The sequence below is a fragment of the Phoca vitulina genome, unplaced genomic scaffold, assembly GCF_004348235.1.
Source record: "Phoca vitulina isolate PV1807 unplaced genomic scaffold, GSC_HSeal_1.0 scaffold23, whole genome shotgun sequence".
Classification (NCBI taxonomy): domain Eukaryota; kingdom Metazoa; phylum Chordata; class Mammalia; order Carnivora; family Phocidae; genus Phoca; species Phoca vitulina.
Genome location: NW_022589726.1, coordinates 14,861,714 through 14,889,139, shown reverse-complemented (window position 1 = coordinate 14,889,139; position 27,426 = coordinate 14,861,714). Strand labels below are relative to the sequence as shown.

General features: G+C 42.9%; 1 protein-coding gene across 1 annotated transcript; it reads right to left on the bottom strand.

Moving 5' to 3' along the window:
• Positions 1–21: 21 nt before the first annotated feature.
• NEMP1 (nuclear envelope integral membrane protein 1) lies at positions 22–20,894 on the bottom strand. Its single transcript, XM_032421075.1, has 10 exons — positions 20,891–20,894; positions 19,901–20,080; positions 12,238–12,362; positions 10,770–10,989; positions 8,742–8,814; positions 7,596–7,689; positions 7,014–7,128; positions 6,099–6,324; positions 5,145–5,318; positions 22–4,441 (listed from the first exon to the last, which is right to left on the bottom strand). The coding sequence occupies exons 1-10, from the start codon at positions 20,892–20,894 to the stop codon at positions 4,264–4,266; spliced, it is 1,389 nt and encodes a 462-aa protein (XP_032276966.1). The 3' UTR covers positions 22–4,263.
• Positions 20,895–27,426: the final 6,532 nt, after the last annotated feature.

Here is a 27,426-nt window from a genome sequence, read left to right as displayed (position 1 = left end):
AAAAATATATAATAAGACATTGTTATTTTTTCTTACAGAAAAGAGCGAAAATGAGACCCATGGCAAAGAGCCATCCCTGATCGTTTTGTTCCTTTCAAACATTCGTGCACATTTATTTTAAATATAAATGACAAATCTTTTAAAACAACACTAAGGCATTACCCACAGGCTAAAACTTACCCAGGAATTCCTCAGCCCTGCTATCTCACCATCAGTTCCACAAACATGGGAAACTGAGGCACTGGCAGGCTGTAACAGTTCTAACACTCACACTATGAGCTCTCTAGTACACTAACGTGACGCGAAGGCCGCCCATACTGCAGCAAAGTTCAGGGAAGATTCACCATTTTCAAGTTACTGTCAAGGGTGTGAAGAGGAAGATGACACACACTGGCAGGGGATGGGGAGCTCAAAGTCCCAAATCTGGGGGAGGCTGTGTGCCACTCCCACTCCCCACTAAGCTTACGTGTATTGATGTGGACATGAATGTGCTTCGTTTATTCCTCCAGGCACCGGCTCCCATCACATAAGGCACCAAACACCCTTCCCAAGGTAGTAACCATCTAGAATCCAACTCCACAGCAACTAGGTCCGTAAGCTACGTTACCAAGAGATACCACTGGATCACCATAACTGCATAGGTTTCCCTAAACATAATAATCAATTTCTGCTACATCAAAACATAAACAAGAGGTTTTACGTGCATTTGCCTTGTGCAAATGGCTATTTTATACGTTTATTACTTGGCTTCAGTGCCTATGTAACATGAAGGCATAATAAATCTGTCAAACGGTCCTCTCCTTGGTTGAGATAAAGTTCTTGGCATTTCAATATAGGTTATTATCTCATATGTCAGACCTGAGTCCAAAGGAATACTAGAAGGACATTTAATTTCCTTTCCTCCTACTTCAACTTTCACTATTCAATTCAGAGAAAAGTTATGAGTAAACAGCCAAGAACCATTTTTATGCAGGCATCCATCTGAGCCCATCTTTTTTTCTGGAACAAAAAGATTGAGGGCAATTGCATAATCCATTTCCAAGCTTTTTATGGATATCAGGGACAGGGAGGACTATCTGGCCTATTTGGGTCCTTTCATTCATCAGATCTCTAACGTATATGCCAGGTGGGAATTGGGTTGAAGGGAACACAGTAACACAGTCAGTGAAGAGAGGGCTAGGCCTTGAATGGGATGTATCAGCACAAAATAGAACACTGGGACCCAAAGACTATGATTAGCAACCCCTCCCCTTTGTAACAGACATAAAAGGCTTGGACCTGGGAGGAGAAAATAAACTAGTTTTGGTGGGATGAAGTGGCTGATAGGACTTTCTTATTAGAAGACATCCAAGTTGCTAAACTGTCCTTATTTTTGGTGATTGGTTCCATTGGTCTCGTGAAAGCAATCTGAGTGGGAAAGTGGAGGGGAAATGTTTTAGGCCAGCTGGCTCTCATATTCCCATTAATGGCAGTCATGCTCTACATAACTTGGTCAGACCAATTAGAGGTGATAGATTTCCAATGCTGAAGAGACCCTGCGCCCTAGGGCCAATTTACAGCTTGATATTTGCGAGCAAGATGCTGACATGGCAGCAGACATGGCTCCGATGTCCAGCTCACTCCATGGTTATCCCCTCAATCCTTTTTGATGAGATCAGTCGGAGAGATGAGACTATGCTGAATCGCAAGAGCTGTAACTGCCAGAGAAAATTAAGTGGGGGCTTCAAGTAGTGACTGAGCCAGCAGACTAAGTGGCCAAGAGGGAGACAAGAGCAGCCCCCGAAGAAGGCTTATGGAGTCAAGCGATCTGCGGGCACTTGGAGGCTCTGAAGCATCTGGGGCAGAGCAAGGACACACAGCACACCAAAGGCACCCTCGTCCTTCCCGGTCTCAGAGAAGCTGTCACGCTGCAGGACCCACGGTCACCTCCACTGCCTACAGCTCAGGTCTCCCACTACAGACACGGAGTAATAAACGGAGTTTGATCTTACTTGCCCCAAGTTCAAACACGGTAAAAAAAAAAAAAAGTGGTCTGGAGGTGGAAACGAGATTTCACAAGGAGTTTAACGAAACAAAAAAAGAGGAGACTCTCTCCCTGCTTCACAGTGCTTTCTCACCGAGATAAAGATAAGAGGCAGGGCAGGGAAAGTCACCTGGAGGCAAGCCACCACCTCCCAAACGAGCTTTCTGGGGGAAGGCACCAAAGTCTCCGGGTAATCCTGAGACCACTTGTACAGATGAATTATTTTTTCAAATAAACTGCTCCTCAAATATGCTAGATCTTGATTTCTATAAATAAAGCAAAAAAATAATATATTCCAGAGGTCCTAACAGTTCTCTGCAGAGGGATAAAATTTGACCACGTACATAATTTACAAAGGCATGAAGGTTTCCCAATATAAAGCTCCTTTGCCCTGCAACTTTAACCCACAGCATCTGACCAAATACTGCGTTTCCACTTTCTACTGTATATGTATTTGCTGCCAACTGAGGTAGTAGCCACTTTCGGACAGTTTAAAGCTGTGGGAAACACTGGTGGTAATAATCAACTGCCCACCTGGAGGGGAGTCTCAGAGCTGACATTTTGGAAGTTGGCAATGAGCCCAGGGCCTTTCAAGATTATCTGCTAAGTGGCTGGTCTGAAGGAGTCATTACAGTTTTTTAAAAAATCATCTGCCGTCTCCACGATCACGGTACACCAGTGAGCCTGATACTGTGCTCCGGCCGTCAGGGCCTATATTCCTGGCTAGAGTCATTATAGCCTCTTCCAAGGTACGGGGGTGAAGATCACCAAGACAGAACCAAGCAAATGACAGAGACTTGGGAATTTGCTCTCTCATAAATGACACTGCTGGTTTATAAGGGTACTTTCCAATGGCAAAAGAATCTGGAACTAATGCCACTGTAATAAAAGGCAGCATGAATCTCTAGTCAGAAATGGAACTGCAAATAAGTGTACTAAATGCACAGAAAACTGTGATCCTGAGAGGTGAATGAACACCCAGAGGCATGAAGATAACCTGGAGGTCTATTTCGTGGCAATGCGGACTGTGGCCGCTACAAAGCTACAGTTTTATGTTGTATCAAGGAAACGTCCCAGATAGTCTCAGGGCTTACAAAGTAGCCAGATTGGGGGGGGGAGGGCGGAGTACAGGTGGTAAGGAGAGGCTGAAAAAAACACGTAGAATGTGTAGACAAAGGAAGAGAAAGGAAAAGGAGAGAGGTTCTTGATTCCACAGCAACTCAAAGATATGTGTCCCACTGACAGGAAAAATGGAGGGCATGTAAAAAGCATTTAAATTCTCTAAAAAATGATCACTTCTCCCAACTTGCAGGACTAATGCTACAAACGAAGGGGAAGAGAATATAAGAAATGAAACAAACTCTAAACTGTACATACTTCACAGTTGAGGAAATAGACACTTCCTGAAAGGGCAAAAGGGGGCAAGGAAGAATGGGAAGGGAAGAATGCAAATGTCTTAAGATAGAATTAAAACTTGGATATAATAAAAAGCCTGACAGACCTCCCCTATAGAAGGGTTCACAGGCATGTTCCTAAAAGCAAGCAGGATTTAGACAAACATGTGAGAACTAATTCAAAGCCCAACACAACAATTCTGGGGCTTTAATGGATAATCCATATTAATAAACATGTAGGGACCTATGGGTTTGTCAGTCTGGAGCACTTGCTGGTTCTGGAACGTGAATTTGTTATATTTAAAAAAATATATTTGTTTAAAAATCAAGACAGAAATAAAAATCTATTTTCCTCTTAAAACAGCTAAAACAAGGATTATTCTAAAGTCACTGAAAGAAAAGCAGAAGTGAAGGAGGCTCAGATTTGTGTATTTCTCTCTGGAAGATGCAGCCTAGGGTCCGAGTTACTGCACATGTAACAGTTCTCACTTTTGAGTGCCAGCTACAGTGGCAGAAATACCACCACCGAGTCCATCTTTAAGAGGAGCTAGAACACCGTGCTAGCTGTGGCCATCCGGTTTTTTGTTTTTGAAACATAGGTGGGCCAACAACCCATGGGAAGCATTGAAAGCATTCACGACTTCACCCATTCTCCCTCAGGGATCCCACAGAGACCACCAAGACCATTTCCAGAGGGAGGCCTACTCAGGCCTCTAATTTCAGTCGGAGAATTTCTGCACTATCTCACCCTGTTTCAAGGAGTTGAGAAGCAATGGTGCACACATGCAACATGGACCACTGAGGTACCAAGCCAGTCCACATAAAAATGACTGACTACCACCTAAGTCAGGAGGTGATTTGTTGTGTGATAGCGGGATACCGAGAATCTGAGTCCTCCTCTTCAGTGGATGTTTCCTCATAGATTTCATCCTCGGTAATGATGCTCCCTAATCCATATTCCTGCTCATGGACAGAAACCTCATTTGGTGTGAGGTGAGAAGAACCTTCCACAAAGTCAGCAAATCTGGAAAAGAGAAAATGATACTCATTAAGAACCTGCCTTCTGTCCTTTCTGGTCTCCTTCCAAAATAAGAACAAAGTGAAACCCTCGATACACTCACAGCTCAAATTTTACAGAGTCTGCCTTACTCCAGCAGGGAAGCAGACTAAAAGCAAGAAATAAAGAAAAGAGGAAAGCTGGGGTCAGAAGCCAACATCCCCTGAAATCCTATCCTGCTTAATAAGCACTAGCCTATCCTTTTAGTGAGGAAAGTGCTAAGGTTCCTTTAGTCATTTGTAATCCTGATAAGAGAAGATTATGGAGCATTACACATTTATTCATGTTTATGGCCCTATAAATTTTATGCCATCAGGATTCCAAATTGAAGCTTCACATACTCATTGGTACAGTTGCTCCCAAATAAAAAGGGAACACACCCCCCCAACCCCACAGAAAAAAACCACTCAGAGAGCAATGTAAAACTATCACACGGGAAACAATATGGTACTGGAGTCTTCTCTCATTGCTACAATCAAATCTAGAGTAGATGGTTCCTTGAGGATATGCTTAACATATGATAATATATGTATCTTTTTCTCAACTACTCCTACATGAACAGGAAAACAAAGCCATGAATACAAAATGTTTATCTAGAAGTATGATCTCTGTTAGAACTCAAGGTCACAATACCCTGATAGATGCCTGGCATAGCTGGCCAAGAGTTTACCTCTTTGGAGACTGGATTCGAGAAACAGTCTTCCAAGCAGAACAGTCTGGACTGTTACAATATTCTCGAAGCTCCTCTAAAGCCTTTCGGGTCTCCACTTCTCCTTGTATCCGATATTCTTCTTCTGTCAGGAGACGAGGGGGGACAGTCTTTTCTGTTGCCTTACACATCTTTCTGTGCTCACCAAAATAACATCATGAATCATTAATCAGTAATTTCTATCCAGCCTGCCCTCCAGCTTCCTTCAGTGAGCCAAGTATACAGCAGAGAGCCTGGACATTAAGAGTCATCATCCCCACCTTTCTTCTATAGACATCTTTACTTATAATATACTCCTGACGTGTTAGACTAGGAATGACAATCAATAGTATTCACTAATGTGAATAAATTCACTTATTTTCCAATAAATGATAGACAAAATATTTGGAAAGTGGAAAAATGACAAGAAAATGATGGTATAAGATTGTGGCCCATTAACTTGAGATTCCCCAAACTGAAGGCATCACCTTGACTATGTATAATAGACCCACCACTAACAACCTCAGAATCTATGACCATTCCATGTTCCTATACAAGATGATAGCGTGCTGTGAGCTACATCTTAAGACTAGAACTCCCAGAACAATCTGAGAGCCAATGTGAAATAATCCGGAACCAGGTGACCCGGAGGCATGTGGCATAAAAGTGGTATACTTTGCACCACCTAGTGGTAACAGGGACACATGACACTTTACTGGATGCTTTTATTTTATATAAAATGACTAGAATAAAATTATAAAAATGCCTTTAGAGAGTCTAAAAAGAAAGACCTGGAAGGAACAAAAGCAGAAGCTATATAATACAATCAATTTCCATGAACAAAGAGGCTCCCGGGTCAACGCCTCTGGACCCTTTTGCCGCAACTGCATCCCAAATGGTGTGTTTCAATACAAAGTTATATTGCGTTTCAGTCACCTGTAGGTGATGTACAGCCAATGAATAGGATACTCCAGGTTCTTAGTACACAGTGCAATGATGATAATGGCAAGGGCAATATGTGGTATCTGGATACCGGAATACATGAAAAATAGGCCCATCAGCTGCAAGGTCCAGGTCAGCAGGTTGATACTTCGTTCATTCTCCAAAGGCCCGTACTTGTAACAGACTGCAAAACTCATGAATCCAACTGTGAAGACATAGCCTAAGAGAAGAGTTATCAGAAAACATTCTTTTTCATCTATAACTGGTAAAAATAATTTGTGCGGGGAGCAGCAGTACATTCACTATATGGCACCTATTGAACTAGGAAAATGGATAAGATCTTTACCCAGTTATTCACGCTTTTTTCATTACTCAAATATATTTATCTCCTTAAGTTTCTACCCTTTGTTGTTTCCAAATTTATCTGGTTCAAATGGAGGATTAAAGCTACATGTTGAACAATGCTAAAATAGTCTGTTTAAAAAAGCCTAATATATGAAAATCCAGATTAATCACTTCTCAAAAGGTATATTAAGGATTACCAACTGTATAACCAAAGGATCTTCACTTTATAGAAAAATTCACTGCAGAGTCCTTTGCTTCTTAAGGTCTTCAAGTGTATTTAAAATATGATTATCTTAATAAAGTCAATTTATAACTTTTCAGAAAGATGCCTATTGTATAAAGAGAAGTGTACTTATAAACACCAACCAATTAAAGTCTTCTCCCTGGCAGCACCATTTTCATTTAATGTGACAACTGCACAGGGTTAGAAATAAAGTAAGAACTATGATTCTTACAGATTAATAAAATGGCATGGACTATAAGCAGGCAACATCTTTTCAGGATCAAATGAACTAAAGCAACCTATAAACATATAAAAAGGAAAGCAAAACCGACAACACTTACTTAAAAGATACTGCCAGTAACACCTCCAGATCTCTTGTAAATTTTTTAAAACTAGCTGAATGAGGTACAGAGAAAAGGACCAGCCTCCCACCAGGATGACGTAAATGGGACTTTTCTAAGACAGAGTAGAAGTGAAAACAAAAAGTTACAACAGGCTTCCCATACATAAAAGCAGCAAAATGGAACTATGATTTTAAAAAATTCAACCTACTAAAAATGCACAAAAACCACATCCCTTAAGAAGACATCCTATATATTTAAAATGGTATAGTGTGCAAAGACCACTGGGAAAATGAGGTGCTAAATAACTTAAAAGCCTGGCTATGTAATCAGCAAGCAGGAAGGAGACTTTCATTCCCCACTGTGCATAGGATTTTAAATAAAAAGGGGGAGTTTGTATGTAATCAGGCTCCAAGTTTCATCATGGAAAGTACCTTTCTGAATCAAGGAAAAAGTCAATGAAAAAGGACATTGACTTATCAGCCACCAATGCAAATTTTCAGTGCTGTCAGATTATCCAAGAAAACAGTCCCTCAACTATCCAAGCTCCTCCTGACTGCAGATGAGGATTCTGCTACTTACCTTGGGCATAAACTTGGACAGTATGAAAATGACAATTAGTAGAGAGGCCGCAATTCCCACACTCATCCCAGTGGAATAGTAGAAGATTTGGCTTCTGCAGAGAGAAACGTTACTTCATGACTATGTGCGTAGTCTTCATACATGGCATTGTTCGAACAAGAACAACTATCGCAGCCGAAAGACAGAAAAAAGGTATCAGATTAGAGCAGGTCTATGTCTAAATCTTGAGGTCTGAACACTGATGGGACTGGTACAATGTAATTGCTGCTGGCTTATGAGGACTGGTATCAGTGAGGCCCCTCAAATATACGCCGGCAATAAACCTCTGCTTAGTTTCACGATCCCAACCCAGTTTTTAAGGAGAATCTTCCTTCTGAGGAATTGCCCAGCTTCACTGGGGAAAAGGAAGGTGCAAGGATACTGCCTGAGTGGACACTGGAAACTGGAACTAAACTGATTACCCAGAAAGATAAACCAGATGCAGGGCCCAGAATAAAGAGCTCCTGTTCCACACTCTTCCTGCCAGGCATTCCTCCCTCACTGTGAGTTTCTCTCGGGATCCCCAAAATAAGGAACAGCTTCTACCAATTTCACTCCAGCCCAACTTCAAACTCCAATGGGTAGCTTTCATTCATTATTCCACAAATATTCTTTTTACTTGTGTACAGAGTTAAGGTTGATTCTACGGTTGTTCAATGTTTGTTCAGTTATCTATGTTTTCTTCTTATTTGTACATGTCAGTTTCACCTAGCTTAGCTAGGAGGTTCCTAAAAACAGGAAATGAATAAGTGGTTGGCGTTTGTTCCTTTACCCCTGAATGGCACGAAATTCACCAACACACGGCCCTGTAAAAATGAGGACTTAACATGTTATTTCGAATGGTGGAAAGGGTGGTGATGTATTGGCTAAATCCCATCACGTGATGGCTCAACTTAATAGGAGAATTTCATTCTTGCCAATCTTGTTCAATTTAAGAAAAAAGCAAAAATTGTAACATGTATTAAAGTATTTAAAAAATTTTTCCAAGCAGGCAATGGCCTAGCCATAAAGCTCATGGAAAAGGGAAGGGCAGCACTTTCTCTATGATAAAAGCCAACCAGGGTGGGTCTAAGCCTTGTCATTCTGCACTCCAGCCTTGGAACCTACCTGCTCAACAAATCTCCACAAAAAAATAGCATAAGTCCAAGGAGGAAAATGAAGAAGAGTTTGGGGTCAAATCCTGAAACAAATAAAGACTTCTGTTTGATAGGGAAAACAAACAGTATAAAGCATTATAGAATGAAAGACAATGTTGGCATTATTGGTCAGCTAATAAAATACAATTGACCCTTGAACAACATGGGTTTGAATTTGCACGGGCCACTTATACACAGACTTTTTCTGACAAATACATCACAGTACTGTAAATGTATTTTCTCTTCCTATGGTTTTTTTAGCAACATTCTCTTTTCTCTAGCTTACTTCATAGTAAGAATACAGCACGTGATATGTATAACATACAAAATATGTGTTAATTGACTGTTTACATTATCAGTAAGTCTTCCGGTCAACAGCAGGCTGTTAATAATGAAGTTTTGGGGAGTCAAAAGTTATATGCAGATTGGGACGCCTGGGTGATTCAGTCGTTAAGTGTCTGCCTTTGGCTCGGGTCATGATCCCAGGGTCCTGGGATCGAGCCCCACATCGGGCTCCCTGCTCGGCGGGAAGCCTGCTTCTCCCTCTCCCGCTCCCCCTGCTTGCGTTCCCTCTCTCGCTGTGTCTCTGTCAAATAAATAAATAAAATCTTTAAAAAAAAGAAAAGTTATATGCAGATCTTCCAGTGAGGGGAGGGGTAAATCAGCCAGCACCCCAACCCCTGTACTGTTCAAGGGTTATCTATAAAAGCAAACAACCTACCTAAACAGCATTGTAAATTCCACACAAAGCCTCGGAACCCTTCCAAACAGAAAATATAAGTAGGTCTCTGTCTAACCTGTACTCTTCTGGAGATCTTATTTTTATTTTGGTTACTATGCTAAGGCTAAAAGAAACTAGGCTTTGCTTTGGATGGGAGCCAAGCATAATGCCATCAGCACTTCATGCAATCGCCCACAAGGGGTCTCTACCACTCCGGCTTTCCCGCGAAAGTCACTCACAGGTTCGGATTCAGCAGATTTGCCTAGAACTTTGGGTCTGGGCCCTCTGTTGTTCTCTAACTGGCTGCTTTTCTTGCCCAACACCACCACCTACTTCCTTCTGCTACACAAGCACTGTGTTGGAAAAGCCTACATTCAAACACATCTCACCCAGGACAGGGGGCCCAAGTAGAGGCCCCTCAGCGGCATACCAGACACTCCCACAGCATTCACATTCAAGAGCCCTGAGTTTAGGGGAGGTCCACAAACAGAACAGGAGCAAGAAGAATCAGTACATGTAAAAGGAGCACCAAAAAAAAAAAAAAAAGTCAAATTCTATACAACCAAAAAAACCTGAGGAACCAGAGGACAGTTAGAAGGGCACAACATATTTTGTAGCAAAACCCAGGAATGTTTCTGCTATTCACAACACCCCAGAACCCTAGGTAGTAACCAAGGAGAGACCAAAAGTCAGAAAATTCAACAGGATAACGATCCCAGTCCTCTGTGAAACTTTCTCAAACATATTCAGAAAAGGGAAAACTCCCAGTTCCACTGAATATCAAGCCTTAAACTGCAGTGATTTTCATAGTTACTTATGGTTCCACAAATCTTTTTTACTTGTGAAGTATTAATATTCAGTTCTACTTTTCTTCAGTTTTTATTATTTAACCACTCAGGTCTTCAAATGTAGGTCTACACATTCAGGACATCTAACTTTGTCTAGAAGTGCCCAGAGGGCAGGAATAAATGTGTCTTACCCTAAAGAACACTAGGCATATCAGCTCAGGGCCACTGGAAGGATCAGGACACAAGTCTTCACAAATCGAGGTAAGGAGGTACTCAGAATGACCTAAGGCGAAGTCTCTATTCTAGGCCTAAAGGGTTGTATGTGGGAGAGAGACTCTCTTAACTGTTTGGAGCAGTGGTGTACTCTGGCTATAATCAGAACCAGAAGGGAGTTTTCTTGGGCTAACTTCTCTGTATCACTAATTACACTCTCGAAAGCTCAGTCCCTTTTCACAATAGAATCCACCAGAAAAAAGAGGTTAAGACTTACTCCGGGTCACGATGATATTGTACTGTGTGTCTTCCTCTATAATCTCGACTTTGAGGCAGGTTTTTGTGCTGTATAGGCCCACGTTAACATAGGTGTCATTCAATTTCTCTTTTAAAAAGGAGGAAAAAAAGTTCCAGATACTAAACTGCTCTAACTCCTTCAGCTTCTCTTCATTCTCCACCTGGGTGACTCGTACCAGTTTGGAACTATTTACTCGGATCTGTAACACAAGTAAAATCAGGATGAGAAAGAAGTAGGAATTTTAAATTTTCATAAATACGGTTTTAAAAAACCATGAGACTAAATAGCTAAATAAGTAATAGTGCCACTTTTCCACAAGGCTTATAAGAAATATAGAGATGCAACGGCTCAAACATAATTGGGCAAATAACATTGTACATAGTACACAGAGGCAGCTGTTAGAATGTCTTGTTGTTAACATGATCTGAATCTGCTATTAAGCCAGAACAACACAGGGGGAAAAAAGACTTCCAAGGTGAAAGAGTTATCACTGTAGCTATTTATGACAGATCATACAAAATAAGGCTCTAGAATATTAAGAAAATTGCCAGGCAGAAATAGCCCCAGAAAACTGAAAATGTTTCCCATAATGACAGGCTGGGAAGTTCAACCCTTTGTCACAAATCACTGATTATGGGTAAATGTTGGTTATAACGTGTCTCAGATGGAACATGATCTTTATATCAGACAATAAAAAAAAGAAAATTAAAACCCACAAGCCCACCCTTAATGTGTTTGATGTGAACAACAAATGCTCTTATCAGTAACTATGCCTACAGCAGCCACAGCGTTTCCAAAAGGACTCATTTTGTTCAATCATTATTACAGCCAGACATCCTCGCTCGCCACGTGGCTTAATAGTGTCATGAAATAAATGAAACCAAAGTCATTTTATCAAGGGAAAACTTCAGGCACAGGGTTTATGAAACATTTTGTGTAGAATCAAAATAGAACTGGAACAGCCAGGCAAAAGAGTTTACATCCTGACAGGCACACAACAGTTTTCAGGCCAAAGAAGGCATAAGGCCTTTGGCGGGGGGGGGGGGTGGGGGGGGGGGGGGGGAGGGGGTGGGGCGTGTGCGCACACGCACGCGTCAGTGTGTGTCTGTGCGCATGCGTGCGTGTATATGTGTGTGTGTCTGTGTGTATGTAGAAGGAGAGAGAGGACAAGAAGAAAGCTTCTTTGGGAAAAAGAGGAAGGAAGGTTACCTCAGGGTCAAGTATTATAAGCTACTTAAGGGAACAGAAACAGAGAGGAAAACTAAGTATAAATGCTTACTGATGAAAACACAATTCAGGATAATCTGAACCCTAACAAGGTTGTTAACAGTCCTTTTCTCCCCCCCAATTGTGTGTGAAGGGGGAAAATGTGTCAAAGTACTCACTAATCACAGACAGACAAGATATTCACAGAAGCTGCCCCAGCCAGGGGCCTCCAAATTATTACCTGTATCCGTGTCCACACATCATGCCACTTTGGGATAAGCACATTTTTATAACAGAACTGTTGCCTGCGATGCAACTCATAAGCTTCGGATTCCTGAAGCATGACCACGTCTGCATCAGCTCCAGCTTTATGCGAAGGAAGGAAGGAAGAATTGAGTATTACAGAACAAGTTAATAACTACACTTCGTTTCATAAAAAATAATTAAACTGACCACTTTTTTGTTTTCTTTTTTTAACTGAAGTATGTTGACATACAATGTTACATTAGCAACAGGTGCACAACGCAGTGATTCCCCAAGTCTATCCCTTAGGCTGTGCTCAGCAGTGTAGCCAGCACCGGTTACCACGCAGTGCTGTTACAGTACTGACCCCTGACCACTTTCTTAACGTTGGGGTTAACATGTCAGTGACTGAGAAACAAGGAAACTGAAATGAGAGAAGAAATAAGGCAGAGTCTTATTTCTGTCAAATTTAATTATTTAGATACTATAGGCACTAACCCAGAATAAGTAATAATAAAAGCTACTATTAAGTGTTTATTAAGACAGTATGCTGTTTTTTCATTTAACTCTCCAACAATGCTATGAGGCAGGCACTCTCATAATCCCTGTTTCACAAATTTAAAAAACTGATGCTTAAGAAGGATTAAGCAATTTGCCCTAAGTCACACTGCTAGTGAATAACTTAACTGAGATTCACACCCAGGTCCTGCTTCCCTTATAAAGGCAGAGCTCAAGTAACCCCATCTATTTATTTCCTCTATCCTTTTCCTGAGTAGAATGAACAGATTTGGCAATGTTTTTGTATATACAGGACTTTAAGAAGATACTAACAGATCACAAAGTTGCTTTTTTCCAGTTGTTTTGTTTCAAGTTTTAAGAGCAGTCAACTAATATATGCCCTCCCTTTGATTTTGCCAAGACAGAAGATTCTCCATTCAGAAGTTTGTATTCAATCTCAGCCAACTCAAGGCTTAACAGTGACCACTCTCTTGTAACTTCCCACCCAAGTTTGCACAAGCTACCTTCTTTACCACAAAACAGTTAAATAACTTTTTCCTTAGTTCTATATTGTACTTACCAACTTATTAAGTGTACTCTAAGTGGAAATTTAGTTATCACTCTAGTCTAGGTACAAAGATAGGTAGATTCAAACTAAATAAACTAAAAATAAACTAAATAACAATAAATAAACTAAATAAGTAAACTAAATACAACAAAACCCAAAACACAAAAACCTCAACCAAACCTTAAAAAACCAAAGTTACACACATGATAAAGGCAAGGATACTTGCCAGTCCAAAATGGCTTTGGTGAAGCTAAGACTAATTTTGAAGTTAATTTCTGCCTTAAACCTAAACATAAGAGCAAAAGCTACAAAACTCTTAGAAGAAAACACAAGTGTGAATCTTCATGACCATGGATTAGGCAATGGTTTCTTAGATATGACACAAAAGTATAAGCAACCAAAGAAAAAACAGATGAATCAGAGTTCATAAGAATTTAAAACTTGTGTTTCAAAGGACCTTATCAAGAAAGTAAACAGACAATGCACAAAATGGGAAAAAATATTTGTAAATCATGTATCTGATAAGGGGCTACTATCCAGAATATATAAAGAACTACAATTCAACAATAAAAAGAGAAATAACCCAACTGTAAAAATAGGCAAAGGATCTGAATAGACATTTCTCCAAAGAAGATACACAAGTAGCCAAGAGACACAGGAAAAGATGCTGAACATCATTAGTCATCAGGGAAATACAAATCAAAACCACAATGAAATACCACTTTACAGGGGTGCCTGGGTGGCTCAGTCGTTTCGCGTCTGCCTTCGGCTCAGGTCATGATCTCAGGGTCCTGGGATCGAGCCCCACATCGGGCTCCCTGCTCAGCGGGAAGCCTGCTTCTCCCTCTCCCACTCCCCCTGTGTTCCTGCTCTCGCTATCTCTCTCTCTGTCAAATAAATAAAATCTTAAAAAAAAAAAAAAAAAAGAAATACCACTTTACACTCATTAGGAAAACTAAAATCAAAAAGAGGACAATAACAAGAGGTGGCCAGGATGTGAGAAACTAGAACCCTCACACAGTGCTGCTGGGGATGTAAAATGGCGCAGCCTCTTTGGAAAACAGTTTGGCAGTTTCTCAAAAAGTTAAACGTAGAGTTACCATATGACCAGCAATTCCACTCCTATGTACATACCCAAGAAAACGAAACACAAGCTCACCCAAAAACTTGTACATGAATATTCACAACAGCAATATCCACAATAACTAAAAAGTGGAAACAACCCAAATGTCCACCAACTGATGAACCGATGGATAAAACAAAATGTGACATATCCATCTATACAGTGGAATATTGTTCCACTATAAAAGGAAGTACTAATACATACTACAATGTGGATGAACCTTGAAAACATTATTCTGAATGAAAGAAGCCAGACCAAAAGACCACATATGGAATGATTCCACTTATATGAAATGTCCAGAATAGGCAAATCCACAGAGACAGAAAGTAGATTTTAGTGGTCTGCAGGGGCTGGGAGGAGAAGTGAATGGGGAACTGCTAAGATGCATGAGGTTTCATTTTGGAGTGATAAAAATACTCTGAAATTAGTCAATGGTGATGGATGCACCTTGTGAATATACTAAAAACCACTGAAAGGGTGAATTTTATTATACATTAATTATATCTCAATTTTTAAGAAAATTCAGTCTTAGGGAGCTGGGGTGGCTCAGTTGGTTAAGCATCTGCCTTCAGCTCAGGTCATGATCCCAGGGTTCTGGGATGGAGCCCAGTGTGGGCTCCCTGCTCAGCGGGGAGTCTGCTTGTCCCTCTCCCTCTGCCCCTCCACCCACTCGTGCTCTCTCTGGCGCTCTCTCTCAAATAAATAAAATCTTTAAAAAAGAGAGAGAAAAGAAAAGGAAAGGAAAGGAAAGGAAATTCAGTCTTCATATTGTAGGGGAAGAAAAAGTTTTCCTTGATCCTCTTAGTGTCCCTGGCTGGGTCTGAAAATTTAAACTGACAAAGACAGATTAACAACACAAAAGCATACACATTTATTTAACAAAAGTTCTACGTGACACGAAAGCCTTCATAAGGAAATGCAGACCCAAAGAAATAGTTAGACCTATGTCCTTTATGCTACGTTTCATGAAGAGTAGACACTTGCAGAGGAATATGATAGGGTAAAGAGTATGTAGTGATTGGTAGTAAGCTGAGGGAAACTGAGAAAGACCTGTTTGCTTGGATTCCTCTCACTGTCCCGTTATCTGCATTTCCTCAGGTATGGGGAAGGAGGGCACCTCTCACAGGATATTATGGCCTGTTTCAGAGAAGAAGGGTGAGGTGGGGAGATCAGACAGACCTTCCTGTTTCTGCTGTTTTCTTAAATTCCCTCAGCTTAAAATATTCAATATGCCAAGATGCTGTATTTCGAGGTAGCATGCCCTGAACCCCCATCTATCAGCTTCTCACTAGGGTTTAGTCCAGTAGTAATTAGGATTTCTTCCTAGCCTATCTTTCATAAAATGAAACCTTTTTAAAAGGTCTCACTAGCAAGCCCACAAATGTACTGATAGAGTATCCACTCATAAATATGGTTCAAGAGTTTATTTTCTTGGAGCACCTGGCTGGCTCAGTGGGAAGAGCATTCGAATCTTGATCTCAGGGTTGTGAGTTCAAGCCCCATGTTGGGTATAGAGATTACTTAAATAAATAGAACTTTTTAAAAAAAGTTTATTTACTTCTGGAGAGTATAAGAGACTAAGGTTATGGGAATGCTAAAACTACTATATTGACAAATTCATTGAGGTATGCAAAAACATTGGGAAGTATTAAAAAAAAAAATGTTGTACAAGAATCTATCACTTCCTTAAAAGAATATCCAGTCTGTGTACAAACCCAAAGTAAAAACGTACACCTGTCCAATAAAAAACAAAAACAAGAGTCACACTTGGTAACCCCTTCTCTCCCACAGCACCAAGTAATAGAAAGCTACACCTTTTTAACCCACTATTATTTTCAAGAAGATGGTGAGATACAAATAATGTCAATAGCACAGGGCATCTGAAAAACTTAACGCCAAGAAAGGCATCAGTGTTTTGAAACTAATTTTAAAATTCTCTGATGCCATTTTCTTAAAGAAATAAAAGAGCTCTATAATAAGCAACATCTTTTAAAATCTAGTTCTTCATTTTCCCAAGTTACATAACATTCTAGGGAAAGAATTTTAAGTAAGTAAGTAAATAAATAAATAAATGTCCTTAATAGCAACCTCCTATGGAAATCAGCACTTTGGCCAGCCACATCTTTGGAAAGTCACTGAGCGGTAAAATACACCAATTCAGTCAAAAGGGATAAACTGTGAAACAATCACCACTCCAGCTCCAGCTTAAACTGTTAGCAACATAGAACTAAACCAAACAATCTTAAACATATACAAGTTGTCAAAATGCCCCCTTAAAATTCTGTGCTTCCTGTAGCAAAAGGATATACACCACCTTTCTTCCTCTCCCATCAAAAGTAAGTTAGCCAGCATGTTAAAAAGCAGAATGGATTAAACATTCAAGAAAATGCCTTCTGAGTCCAAAGATTTTTGGAAAATGCCTTCATGGAATGTAGTGAATCATAACTTGCTTATCACATTTACCCATAAAGCAGTTATTCAAAGGTTAATAACTTCATACTTGTTTACAGTCATTACAAACTAACCAGCAACACTGGTAACATCTACAGGTAGAATCAATGAAAATGATTCATAGTATGTGAGGATGGGAACAGACCCTAAAAAGTCATGAAAAACAACCTTAAATAGCCTCTGTTCATTTCTTTCAAGAGATAACTCAGCTCATACTTAAAAGCCTTCTTAAAAAATAGCATCTTTGGGGCGCCTGGGTGGCTCAGTCGTTAAGCGTCTGCCTTTGGCTCAGGTCATGATCCCAGGGTCCTGGGATCGAGCCCCGCATCGAGCCCCGCATCGGGCTCCCTGCTCCGCGGGAAGCCTGCTTCTCCCTCTCCCATTCCCCTTGCTTGTATTCCCTCTCTCGCTGTGTCTCTCTCTGTCAAATAAATAAATAAAATCTTTATAAATAAATAAATAATAGCATCTTAAACAGTGCACTTAGCAAAGGATCATTCAATGGGATGCTGGGACAACTGACTGGTTATTTGGAAAATAAAACCTATGTAGATCCTCACCTTACACCAAATGCTAACAGTAATTATAGATTAAAAAGTAAAACAAAAAAATTAAAGAGTAGCATAAAAATGATATAAATTCAATTTTTGAGGGCTCTAAGCATAAAGCAATGGAAATAACTCTAGAGAATAAAATTAAGTGACTACATAAAAATATAAATCTATTAAAAAAGGTAAAAAGGAAGGTGACGCCAGTTGAGCGACTGACTCGTGGTTTGGGCTCAGGTCGTGACTGTGATCTTGTGGTGGTGGGATCAAGCCCTGTTTGGGGCTCGCACTTAGTGTGGAGTCTGCTTTGGATTCTTTCTCCCTCCCCCTCTGCCCCTCCCCCCTCGTGCTCTCTCTCTCCCCCCTAAATAAAATCTTTAAAAAATAATAAAAATTAAAAAAAATAAAAAGGTAAAAAGGGACCGCACTTACTGTGGGCATTGTGTAATGTATTAGTCAAATTACTATGTTGTATTCCTGAAAATAATAACATTGTATGTCAACTATACTTCAATAAAAGCGTCAAATCAGCTCAGTCAGCTCAGTGTCATTGGGGCTCCCTGCTCATTGGAGAGTCTGCAGCTCCCTTTCCCTCTGTCCCTCCCCACACACGTGCTCTCTCTGGCTCTCTCTCTCAAATAAATAAATATAAATATATATCCTTAATATATTAAAAAGTTCATACAAATTGATTTTTAAAGTACATAAAAATTCCAGGGGCGTCTGGGTGGCTCAGTCGGTTAAGCGTCTATGTTCAGCTCAGGTCATGACCTAGGGTTCTGGGATCCAGCCCCATTGGGCTCCCTGCTCAGTGGGGAGTCTGCTTCTCCCTCTTCCTCTGCCTGCTGCTTTGCCTACTTGTGCTCCTTCTCTCTCTGTCAAATAAATAAATAAAATTAGGGGCGCCTGGGTGGCTCAGTCGTTAAGTGTCTATCTTCAGCTCAGGTCATGATCGCAGGGTCCTGGGATCGAGCCCCACATCGGGCTCCCGGCTCCGTGGGAAGCCTGCTTCTCCCTCTCCCACTCCCTCTGCTTGTGTTCCCCTCTCTCGCTATGTCTCTCTCTGTCAAATAAATAAATAAAATCTTTAAATAAATAAATTAATTAAATAAAATAAAACAGAGAAAAAAAACTACCTACCTTTTGAAGTACTGCATTTTATCTTTAGGTACCTCTGGCTTTTAGAAAGTTCTTCTCTACTACATGATTGTCTCTTTGTAGCTGCCACCCACACAATCTACCAGGTCACACAATATCATCCCAAGTTTACCCTTCTCCAAGCTAAGAAACCCCTGTTCCTCTCATAAAAGAAACTTAAAGTGTCTGCTGATTGGGCACTGACTAGGTAGAGACATTTTTGCATATATTTTCTTTCATCCCCACAATCGACTACCCCATTTTAGAGGTTAACCATCTGGCCCAAGTTCATTCAGATCATAAGTAGCCCTTCAATGTTACTCTGAAAAAGTGCCTTCCTGGATATCTACTACCTTCCCCCCACCCCCCCCAAAAAATATTGCAGGAGGACGTTACACTTTGGAACTAGATCTATGGATCCTGAGACAACCTTAAAGCTGCAGCTAAGGATAATCTTAAGTGACAGCATGAGATAGGCAGCAAAGGATGGGGAGGTGAGAGCATACTGTGTTCCCAAGATATGATTATCCTTAACCCCATGTTTCAAACTCTCTCCAGTGGAACTTGGAAACCTCACTTATTTTTCTCTTGTGCATTTGATAAGAGGGTAGGAGGTTTTTTAGAAACATTCTAGGTTTTATGAGTTAGAGCGTTAAAGGGAAACAGTTTCGTTTCCGTTCAAAGCCAATTATCCAGCAATAGGTAGACAGCAGTAAGTTTGCTTGAGAAATGAATAAATTTCCAAAAGAAACCTATCTGATGCTGAATGGTGTTTTTTGGTGGTGGTGGTGGTGTTTTTTTTTTTTTTTTTTTTTTGGAAACACGAATTTAACGGCGCCAGGATCTTACAAGGACAGAAGACATTAGATAGAAGTCACTCCATTTCAGTGAATTAAAATGATCCGTTCAGCCACACCCGTGCAGAGTCTGGACAGAGCATACGCTCAGAAGGCGTTGATAATTTGCTCAATGAATGCGATGCCCCCATTCCCGTGGCAGCTCTGCCTGCCAGCAATGGTACTCGGGTCCCCTCACTTTTAACTAGGAAAACCGGGGAGGCCCACGCAGCGCGACGCAGCCCCCAGGACCGCATCTCACCCAGTCCAGGCCTCCCTTCCAGTCTCTGCCAAAAGACTCCAGGCTCCTCCCCACTCTAGTAGCTCCCCCAGGCCGCCCAGGGCCCTGACCCCTCAGTGCCCACGACGAAGCTGCTTTTTCCGCACCACGTCCGCACCCCACCGCAGAAAAACGGTCCGCACCCTGGGGACACGCCCCACTTTTCTAAATATAGCCCCCTCGGCACCCGCCCCGATGGCAGCTGCTGCCCCGGCGGTACCTGAGCCGCAGGCCAAGCAGCCGGAGAGGATCAGGAGCAGCAGCACTACCCCTCCGCCCCCACGGCCTCCAGCCCCGCAGCCCCAGAGCCCGACACCAACTGCCGGTAAGACCGCCACTTTCATTCCTCCCGCCGTGGTCGCCTCACGCCGCCTCCTCTTCACGTGCCTCTCCCCAGCAACTAACCGGAACAGGCAGGGCCAGCAGCCTATCCACTGCAAGACCTGCCCCCTACCAACCAATCGGATGGGTGGAGCTTCGAGCACTCAGTCCTTTGCGAACTCTATAATCCCGCCTCTTAGCAACTGCTGCGAGAGGGCGGGAAAAGCAGCTTCCAGCCTATTAGAAAACGAACCCTCCACCTTAGCAATGGCGACAGGAAGATCCCACCCCTTAACAACATGCTTCCGTCTCCAGTTTATTTACAACTGGTGAGATTGATGGTAAGATTAGCCAATAGAAAATCAGAATGGGTGAGGCCTCCTTGACCAAATTTGATATTTCCATCGAAATTGTCTGAAGTTTCTTCTGTTCTCTTTCCTTTTTACCACGATCTTCTTGTTATGGGAGACTTACCCTTGAGACCTCTTTATAAGAAGGAGTCCCTGACGGGACAATTTTTTTTAAGACGTGTCCTCCAACGTCCTATATGATTTAAAACAAGTCACACACAAAAAATTGTGTATTTTATGGGAATAAACATTAGCATTTAAAAATGTAGGCCTAGGGCGGTGCGTGGCTGGTTCCGCACCTCTTGATTTCGGCGTCGTAAGTTCGAGCCCCACATTAGGTGTAGTGATTACTAAAAAAATAATAAATTTTTAAAAAATAAAATAAAAATGTAAGCATAGGGTTTTGGGGGGGTAACTTTTTATTTTATTTCATTTCATTTTTTTAAATTTTATTTTTTAATCTCTACAGTCGAGGTGGGGCTTGAACTCGACCCTGAGATCAGGAGTTGCATGGTCTTTAGATTGATCCAGCCAGGTACCCATGGGGATGGGGGGTTGGAAGTGAAATGAACGTGAGGATTAGGAGAAAGCTTTTTATTCCTTATAGCATCTTGTGAGACAAATATCTCCATTTAAGAAGCCGAGGCTAAGACAAAGAATCTGCCCAAGATTGCAGAGTTAATTGGGCTGGGCTGCAGTTTCAACCCAAGTCTTACCCAAAAGCCTGAGTTCTTTCTATGCATCAGGCTGCTTCCCGTTAAATGATTTAACACAGTGAGGACCTAGAAGAGTGCCTGGCACATAAACAGGTGTTCAGTTAATGTTAGTAGAAATTGAAGCATCTTATTTTTTTAGAGGATCTGATAGTGGTGGGTAGGAGCACTAGAGATCGTGGAGCCCAGTGAATTGAGAGGAAATTCAGGAAAGGAGGTTACTGCTGAGGAAGGTTCAAGCTTTCAAAACAAGGTATTTTTAAAGAGTCAAAATGGGTCTGAGCTATGGTCAGGAGAAGAAATTTCATCCTCAAAAAGAAAAGTCTAGGCTACCCCTGCTGCAGTATCATCCTGTGTGTCTCTCACACACATTCCCTTGGCTGACCTGGAGAAGTCAATATCAACAGTAATAAATCACATTGATACTATGTATGCTTGATGTCATGCGATGAAAGTAGCATTTTATGTCTGTGGTTTTCTTCCCCCAAACCCATAAAACTAACCTAATCATGAGAAAAAAAATAAATAAATTCCAATGGAGGGCCAAACTACAAAATACCTGATTAGTACTCCTCAAAATTATCAAGGTCATCAAAAACAAGGAAAGACCAAGAACCTATAACAGCCAAGAAGAGCCTAAGGTGACAAAAGAACTAAGTGTAATATGGTATCATGAATGGGATCCTGGAATAGAAAAAATATATATATTAGGTAAAAACTCAGAAAATCTGAATAAACTGTCGACTTTTCATTAGTAATAACATGTGAATACTGGGCCATTAATGGTGGCAAATGCACCATACTGATGTAGGGCAACAATGGTAGAAACTAGATATAGGGTATAGAGGAACTCTCTATGCTACCTTCTCAATTTTTCTGTAAATCCAAAAGTTTTAAAAAATAAAGTTGTATACACAAACATGCACACACACACATACACACACCCCTTCATTTTCTACCAGGCCCCAAATTGTCACCATTCAGAGCTCACCCTGGTTTTGAATAAAGGCCAGAGAACAGAGGAACTAATTTGGGAACTAATTCCAGATCACTGACCACTGACTTTTGATATGTACAAAGAAGATATATAGTAATGAGACTGTATTGTCTATAAACGCATTCCACCTTACCATCCAAAAAAGTTCTGTCCCTTCAAGGTAGTCACACAAGAAGTTTTTAGCCTTATTTTAATCATGAGGACACTGCTCAAAACACTTTAAGAATGATCTTCAGGGGGTGGCAGTCTGGCTCAGTCAGTAGAGGATGCGACTATTGATCTTGGGGCAGTAAATTTGAGTCCCACATTGGATGTAGAGATTACTTAAAAATAAAAAAAAATTTTTTAGATTTTATTTATTTATTTGACAGAGAGCGACACAGCGAAAGAGGGAATACAAGCAGGGGGAGTGGGAGCGGGAGAAGCAGGCTTCCCGCCAGCAGGGAGCCCGATGTGGGACTCGATCCCAGGACCCTGGGATCATGACCTGAGCCAAAGGCAGATGCTTACATGACCTGAGCTGAAGGCAGATGCTTAACGACTGAGCCACCCAGGTGCCCCGTTAAAAATAAAATCTTAAGGAGCACCTGGGTGGCTCCAGTGGGCCCCAGGGTCCTGGGATCAAGCCCCACATCGGGCTCCCAGCTCCTCGGGGAGTCTGTATCTCCCTCTCTCCCTGCCTCTCCCCCTGCTTGTGCTCCCTCTGTCCCTCTCTCTCTCTCAAATGAATAAATAAAATCTTTAAAAATAAATAGATAGATAAATAATCTTTAAAAAAAAAGAATTATCTTCAGAGTCTATAGCACACAATGCAATGAATATTCATTATCTGCAGGTGGATCTGATGTATGCAAATAACCAAAAACTCAGGCCAAGACTGTTGAGTAAATGGGGTGGGAAATCTGGATAGTAAATGTGTTTTAGAATATTTTTGGATTTTAGAAAAGTAATATGGTGCATATACAACATATAAAGCAACAATCCCAATTGGGCCTAGGACAGCACCCTGTAATCAAACAAATTAATTTTTCTGCACTGAGACATAAATATTCACACTGGGATAAACAAAAGTGGGATAGATGGAACTATAAATAACTTCATACAAGTTTAGGAGGTCTGCCACAAATAGTTCAGGTCAGATTAGGTTGTGATGTCAAATGAGTTAATAAAAAGTTTTGGTTTTCATATCTTTTTTTTTTTTTTGGTTTAGGAAAAGGATTGCACACAATAAATATTTGATGAAGATACTCCATTCCATCTATTCAGTCACCCAAGCTAGAAGCCCAGCTATTTTGGCTATTTGAATACACCTTGCCACCTCTCACTTGGACCACTTTAGTTTCATCCAAGCTGGCTTCCCTGCTGTTTTTGCAACCATAAAACCCTTCATCCACACTACTCCTAAATGCAGATCTGCCTGTGTCACTCCCATATTTCAAAGTCTTTATGATTCCCTAGTATCTCCAGTGATGAAGCCCAGGGTTCTTAGTATGATCTAAAACACAGATGTAAAGAAACTAACTACAACTGTGCTGTTCATAGTTTGTTACCAATCTGCAATGAAAGCATTTCAGAAATTAAGTGTAAACATTTAGAAACTTTTCTCCCAGTTCGAAAGAGAATTTTTATATTTATTGAATCTAATAAAAATATGGGTTTATTTCACTTTTCTAATAATTCACGTTTAGTGTATTTTATAAAAGTAGGGGACAATATATTGGAATTTTAAAAAAGATTTTATTTATTTACTTGACAGAGAGAGAGAGGGAGCACAAGCAGGGGGAGCAGCAAGCAGATGGAGAAGCAGGCTCCCTGCTGAGCAGGGAGCCCAATTCAGGGCTCAATCCCAGGACCCCGGGAACATGACCTGAGCTGAAGGCAGACACTTAACCGACTGAGCCACCCAGGCATCCCCTATTGTTGCACCATCTCCCTACCTCCTTAAAGGCAGAGGTTAGGATTATTTGTTTTCACCAGGTGAAGCATCTCTTATAAAATGACTAAACTGAAAGCCAACACTCCTTGGACCACAATTGTAACATGTTACAAAGAGAAAAAAAGTGAGGATCATTATTTTATATTCATGTTTTTCTGTTACTAGCAAGGATTTCAGTCTTCTACATTTCCCATCTGGGTATGAATTAATTTATCAGAACACTGGACTTTTTTTTTATTTTTTTATTTAAGTAAACTCTACACCCACTGTGGTGCTGGAGCTCACCACCCCAAGATCAGGAGTCACATGCTCTACTGACTGAGCCAGCCATGTGCCCCACAACAGTGGACATTCTCAAAGACCAAGGAGCCAGACTTGTGACACTCACTGGAAACTTTAAGAAAGGAGACCTCTCCACTTAACAGTTTTGCCCAGGTTTGGCCCCTTTTGGAGTAAAATGTGTCAATCACCCTTTTCAAGATTGCTCAGACCAGGAAATCACCTCATCAATGCATTCATTTCAGAGGGCCCACCAGATAGCCGACCTACCCTGGAGAAGTCCTGTGCTGAGGGAGAGACAAGCAACTATAATTGAAAGGTGTACAAAGAGCCATGAGACCTCTGAGGGATGGAGGGAATGAATTCTGCCTGGGGAGGGGGTGCAGGGAGGTGACATTTGCGCCAGACCTTGCTGAGTGAACTGGATTTGGCCTGGTAAAAACGTAGGGGAGGGGAATGTGAGCAGTGCAATCTGCTAGATGAAAATCTACACGTGCCCAAGAATGACAATCCTTCTGGTTAGCAATTTCCTCACTCCTCTTCCACCCACTTCTTCACACTCTTTTCCCCTGTTCTTGGAAAATTGGGACTGGGGATACTGTTTCCCTTCCTGGAAGAGACCGGGGTAGACAATAAATCAATCCTTGATTAAATGGGATCCGTTTCTGTGCTCTGCGTAATCTGAGAACACTCAGATGCGGGAGGAGGAAGCAGGTGAGTCAGGTAGGGAAGTGGTCCTGATCCACACTGAGGAGAATGAGGCTCACGGAGAAAAAGAGAAGAAATAAGATTTTTGTATTTGTGCTACACCTTTTTTTATCATCCCTCCCCCCCCACCTGTCTTTTGTCTTTGTTTTTCTATAGCTTCTCATAGTCTCCGTCTCTTTGTCTCTCTCCAATTGCAAAAGGCTGGAAATTCCTAGTTCTCAACGGAAGGGAGTAGGAGGGGAGTTGGGGGTGGTAGGAGTGGGAGGGAAGCGAAGAACAGACATCTCAGCAGCTCCGGCTGCGGGGGCGCTCTGGGCCTCTTGCGGGGCTTCACAAGTCAATGATTTCTTAAATGTATATATTTTTAAATCCACACATAGGGGCTCACATACAAACCTAGAGAGAGACAGAGACAGATACACAACTCGATGTAAAGAAACATATAAATACATTATCTCAGGATACAGAGGCACAAACTAGCAATACCGTCTTAAATTTGCTTGGCACTTTTCAGAGTTTTCATATACATCCTCTCATTTGAACCTCACGACAACCCTGAAAAACAAAGCTACAAACACTCGGGAGTTTCACTCTCCCACACAGGTTCGCACCCAGGGAGACCCCCTGCTGACTCCCCTAGAGAACTGGGCTAGCCCAAGCCTTGGGACCGGTCTCCCTTCGTCCTCCTCTGGCCGAATACCCGCCCCAGAACCGAAGAGTGGAGGATTCTGATCAGCTCCTCCCTCGTCCGCTTTCCCGGGCTGGGACCCAAGTTGGTTACCCCTCGCTGGCTTCACTCGCTACTCCGCCCTCTTTCCCGGGCCTGCCTCTCCCTCCGGACCCGGGGGCTCAGCACCGCCCCAAAGGGGCCCGGGTGGGAGGGAGGGGGGCGCCTGGAACAGAGGCTGCGTGGGCGGAGGATGTGCGTCACGGGGCGCGTGGGCAGGGGGAGGGAGGAGGCACGTGGAAACCCGGGGCCAGCGGCTGGCAGCCCAGGCTCCAAAATAACCAGGGGAGAGTGGGGGAGGGGGTGCCCACACACTTCAGAGGGGGTCGAGGAGAGTCCCCAGAGGAAGCCCGTCTAGCCGCTCCCTCCAGTTGCAGGACTGGGGATTGGAAGGGGTGGGTGGGTGGGGAGTCTGCTCTTTCCTATTACCCCCTCACTGCGTTTGGGGCTTAAGGAGAAGAGAATCTTAGGTACCGAAATCCCACCCAGGGATGCACTCCCCCTCTCCTTGCCCCCACTGGAGACGGAAAGGTCCCCTTGCTGAGCCGGAATGTAGAACCAGCCCCGGCCCACGCCGCCCACGCCCTGCCAGGCCCCGAGCCACTCAGAAGTGCGGAATGGCGGGGCGGGGCTGAGGTTTCGGACCAGGGAGAACCTGACCCCCGGCCGGTCTGCTCGGTTCCCCCTCCGCCCCGCCTTCATTTTGTTGGGGCCTGGAACCGCAGAACCGGGCCCTCAGAGCCCCGGCCGGCCCCCGCCCCCACCCCGACCTCCCAGCCGTGGGCGGGAGTGTAATGGGAACCAGATGGGGCTAGGAGAAACAAACCGGGGGGGGGGCCTCCAGAGGGGGGCCAGGCTCCTTAAAGGAGCTCCTCCCTTCAACTCCTCCGCAGGGAGCCACGTCGGACGCTCCGGCCTCCCGCCCATCTTCCATTACTCTCTCGAGCGCAGTCCCCTAAAAACGTCCGCAGAATGGATGTCCTCCCTATCCCAGCTTTGCCACAGAATTCCCCAGGAGCAGGTCCCCATTCTCAGCAAACAGGGTGCGACGAGTAGAGGAAGGAGGGGTACCTCGCCCATCCCTGCCTGACCAATGCTCTGACAACCCGACGCGACTGATCGACGCGTTAGCTTCTAGCATAACCCGCCCATTCCTGTACCCCAAACTTCGACAGGGACTCGAAGCAGGGATGGAGGCCTGGGCTTCCGAGAATGGCCCTTCAAATGACTCCTTTTGCTGCAGGGTAAGGGTGCTGGGATAGCCAAGGAATTCCTGCAGAACCCCGCGCTCACAGACCTGCCCTAAGCGCACACTCAAGGGGAGTCGGATGCACGCCCGAAAGGAGCCGCGCACCCCGAGGCTCCGCCAACTTTTCCCGGCTCATTCCTAGCAGTCACACGTACAGCACCGCGAGGCCGGAGTGTGGGCAGCGGGCGTCCGCGTAGTTGTTGAGGCGCGTGTGCACGTTTGTGCGCTTGTCCGTGTTTTTGTGTACCCGTGCGTGGTTGTGAAACTCCGCTCTCCGCTCGGAGGGGTAGGAGCCGGGGGGTGGGGGGGGAGGAGTAGGAATGTCGCCGGCTGGGCGCTCACGTGGGTACGTGGGCACGGAGAGGGCCGGCTGTGCATCCGGCGTGGGCGGCACGGAGCGACCTCGCCCCGCCCGCCGGGTCCCCAAGCCCGCCCTCCGCAGCCCGGCCTCGGTCACCTCAGTCCC

Coding starts and splice junctions, on each gene's coding strand:
- NEMP1 (XM_032421075.1), bottom strand. Junction 12,363..19,900: donor CTGCTTGGCCTGCGGCTCAG/GTACCGCCGGGG, acceptor CTTCGCATAAAG/CTGGAGCTGATGCAGACGTG. Junction 7,690..8,741: donor TGTGGAGATTTGTTGAGCAG/GTAGGTTCCAAG, acceptor TTCTCTCTGCAG/AAGCCAAATCTTCTACTATT.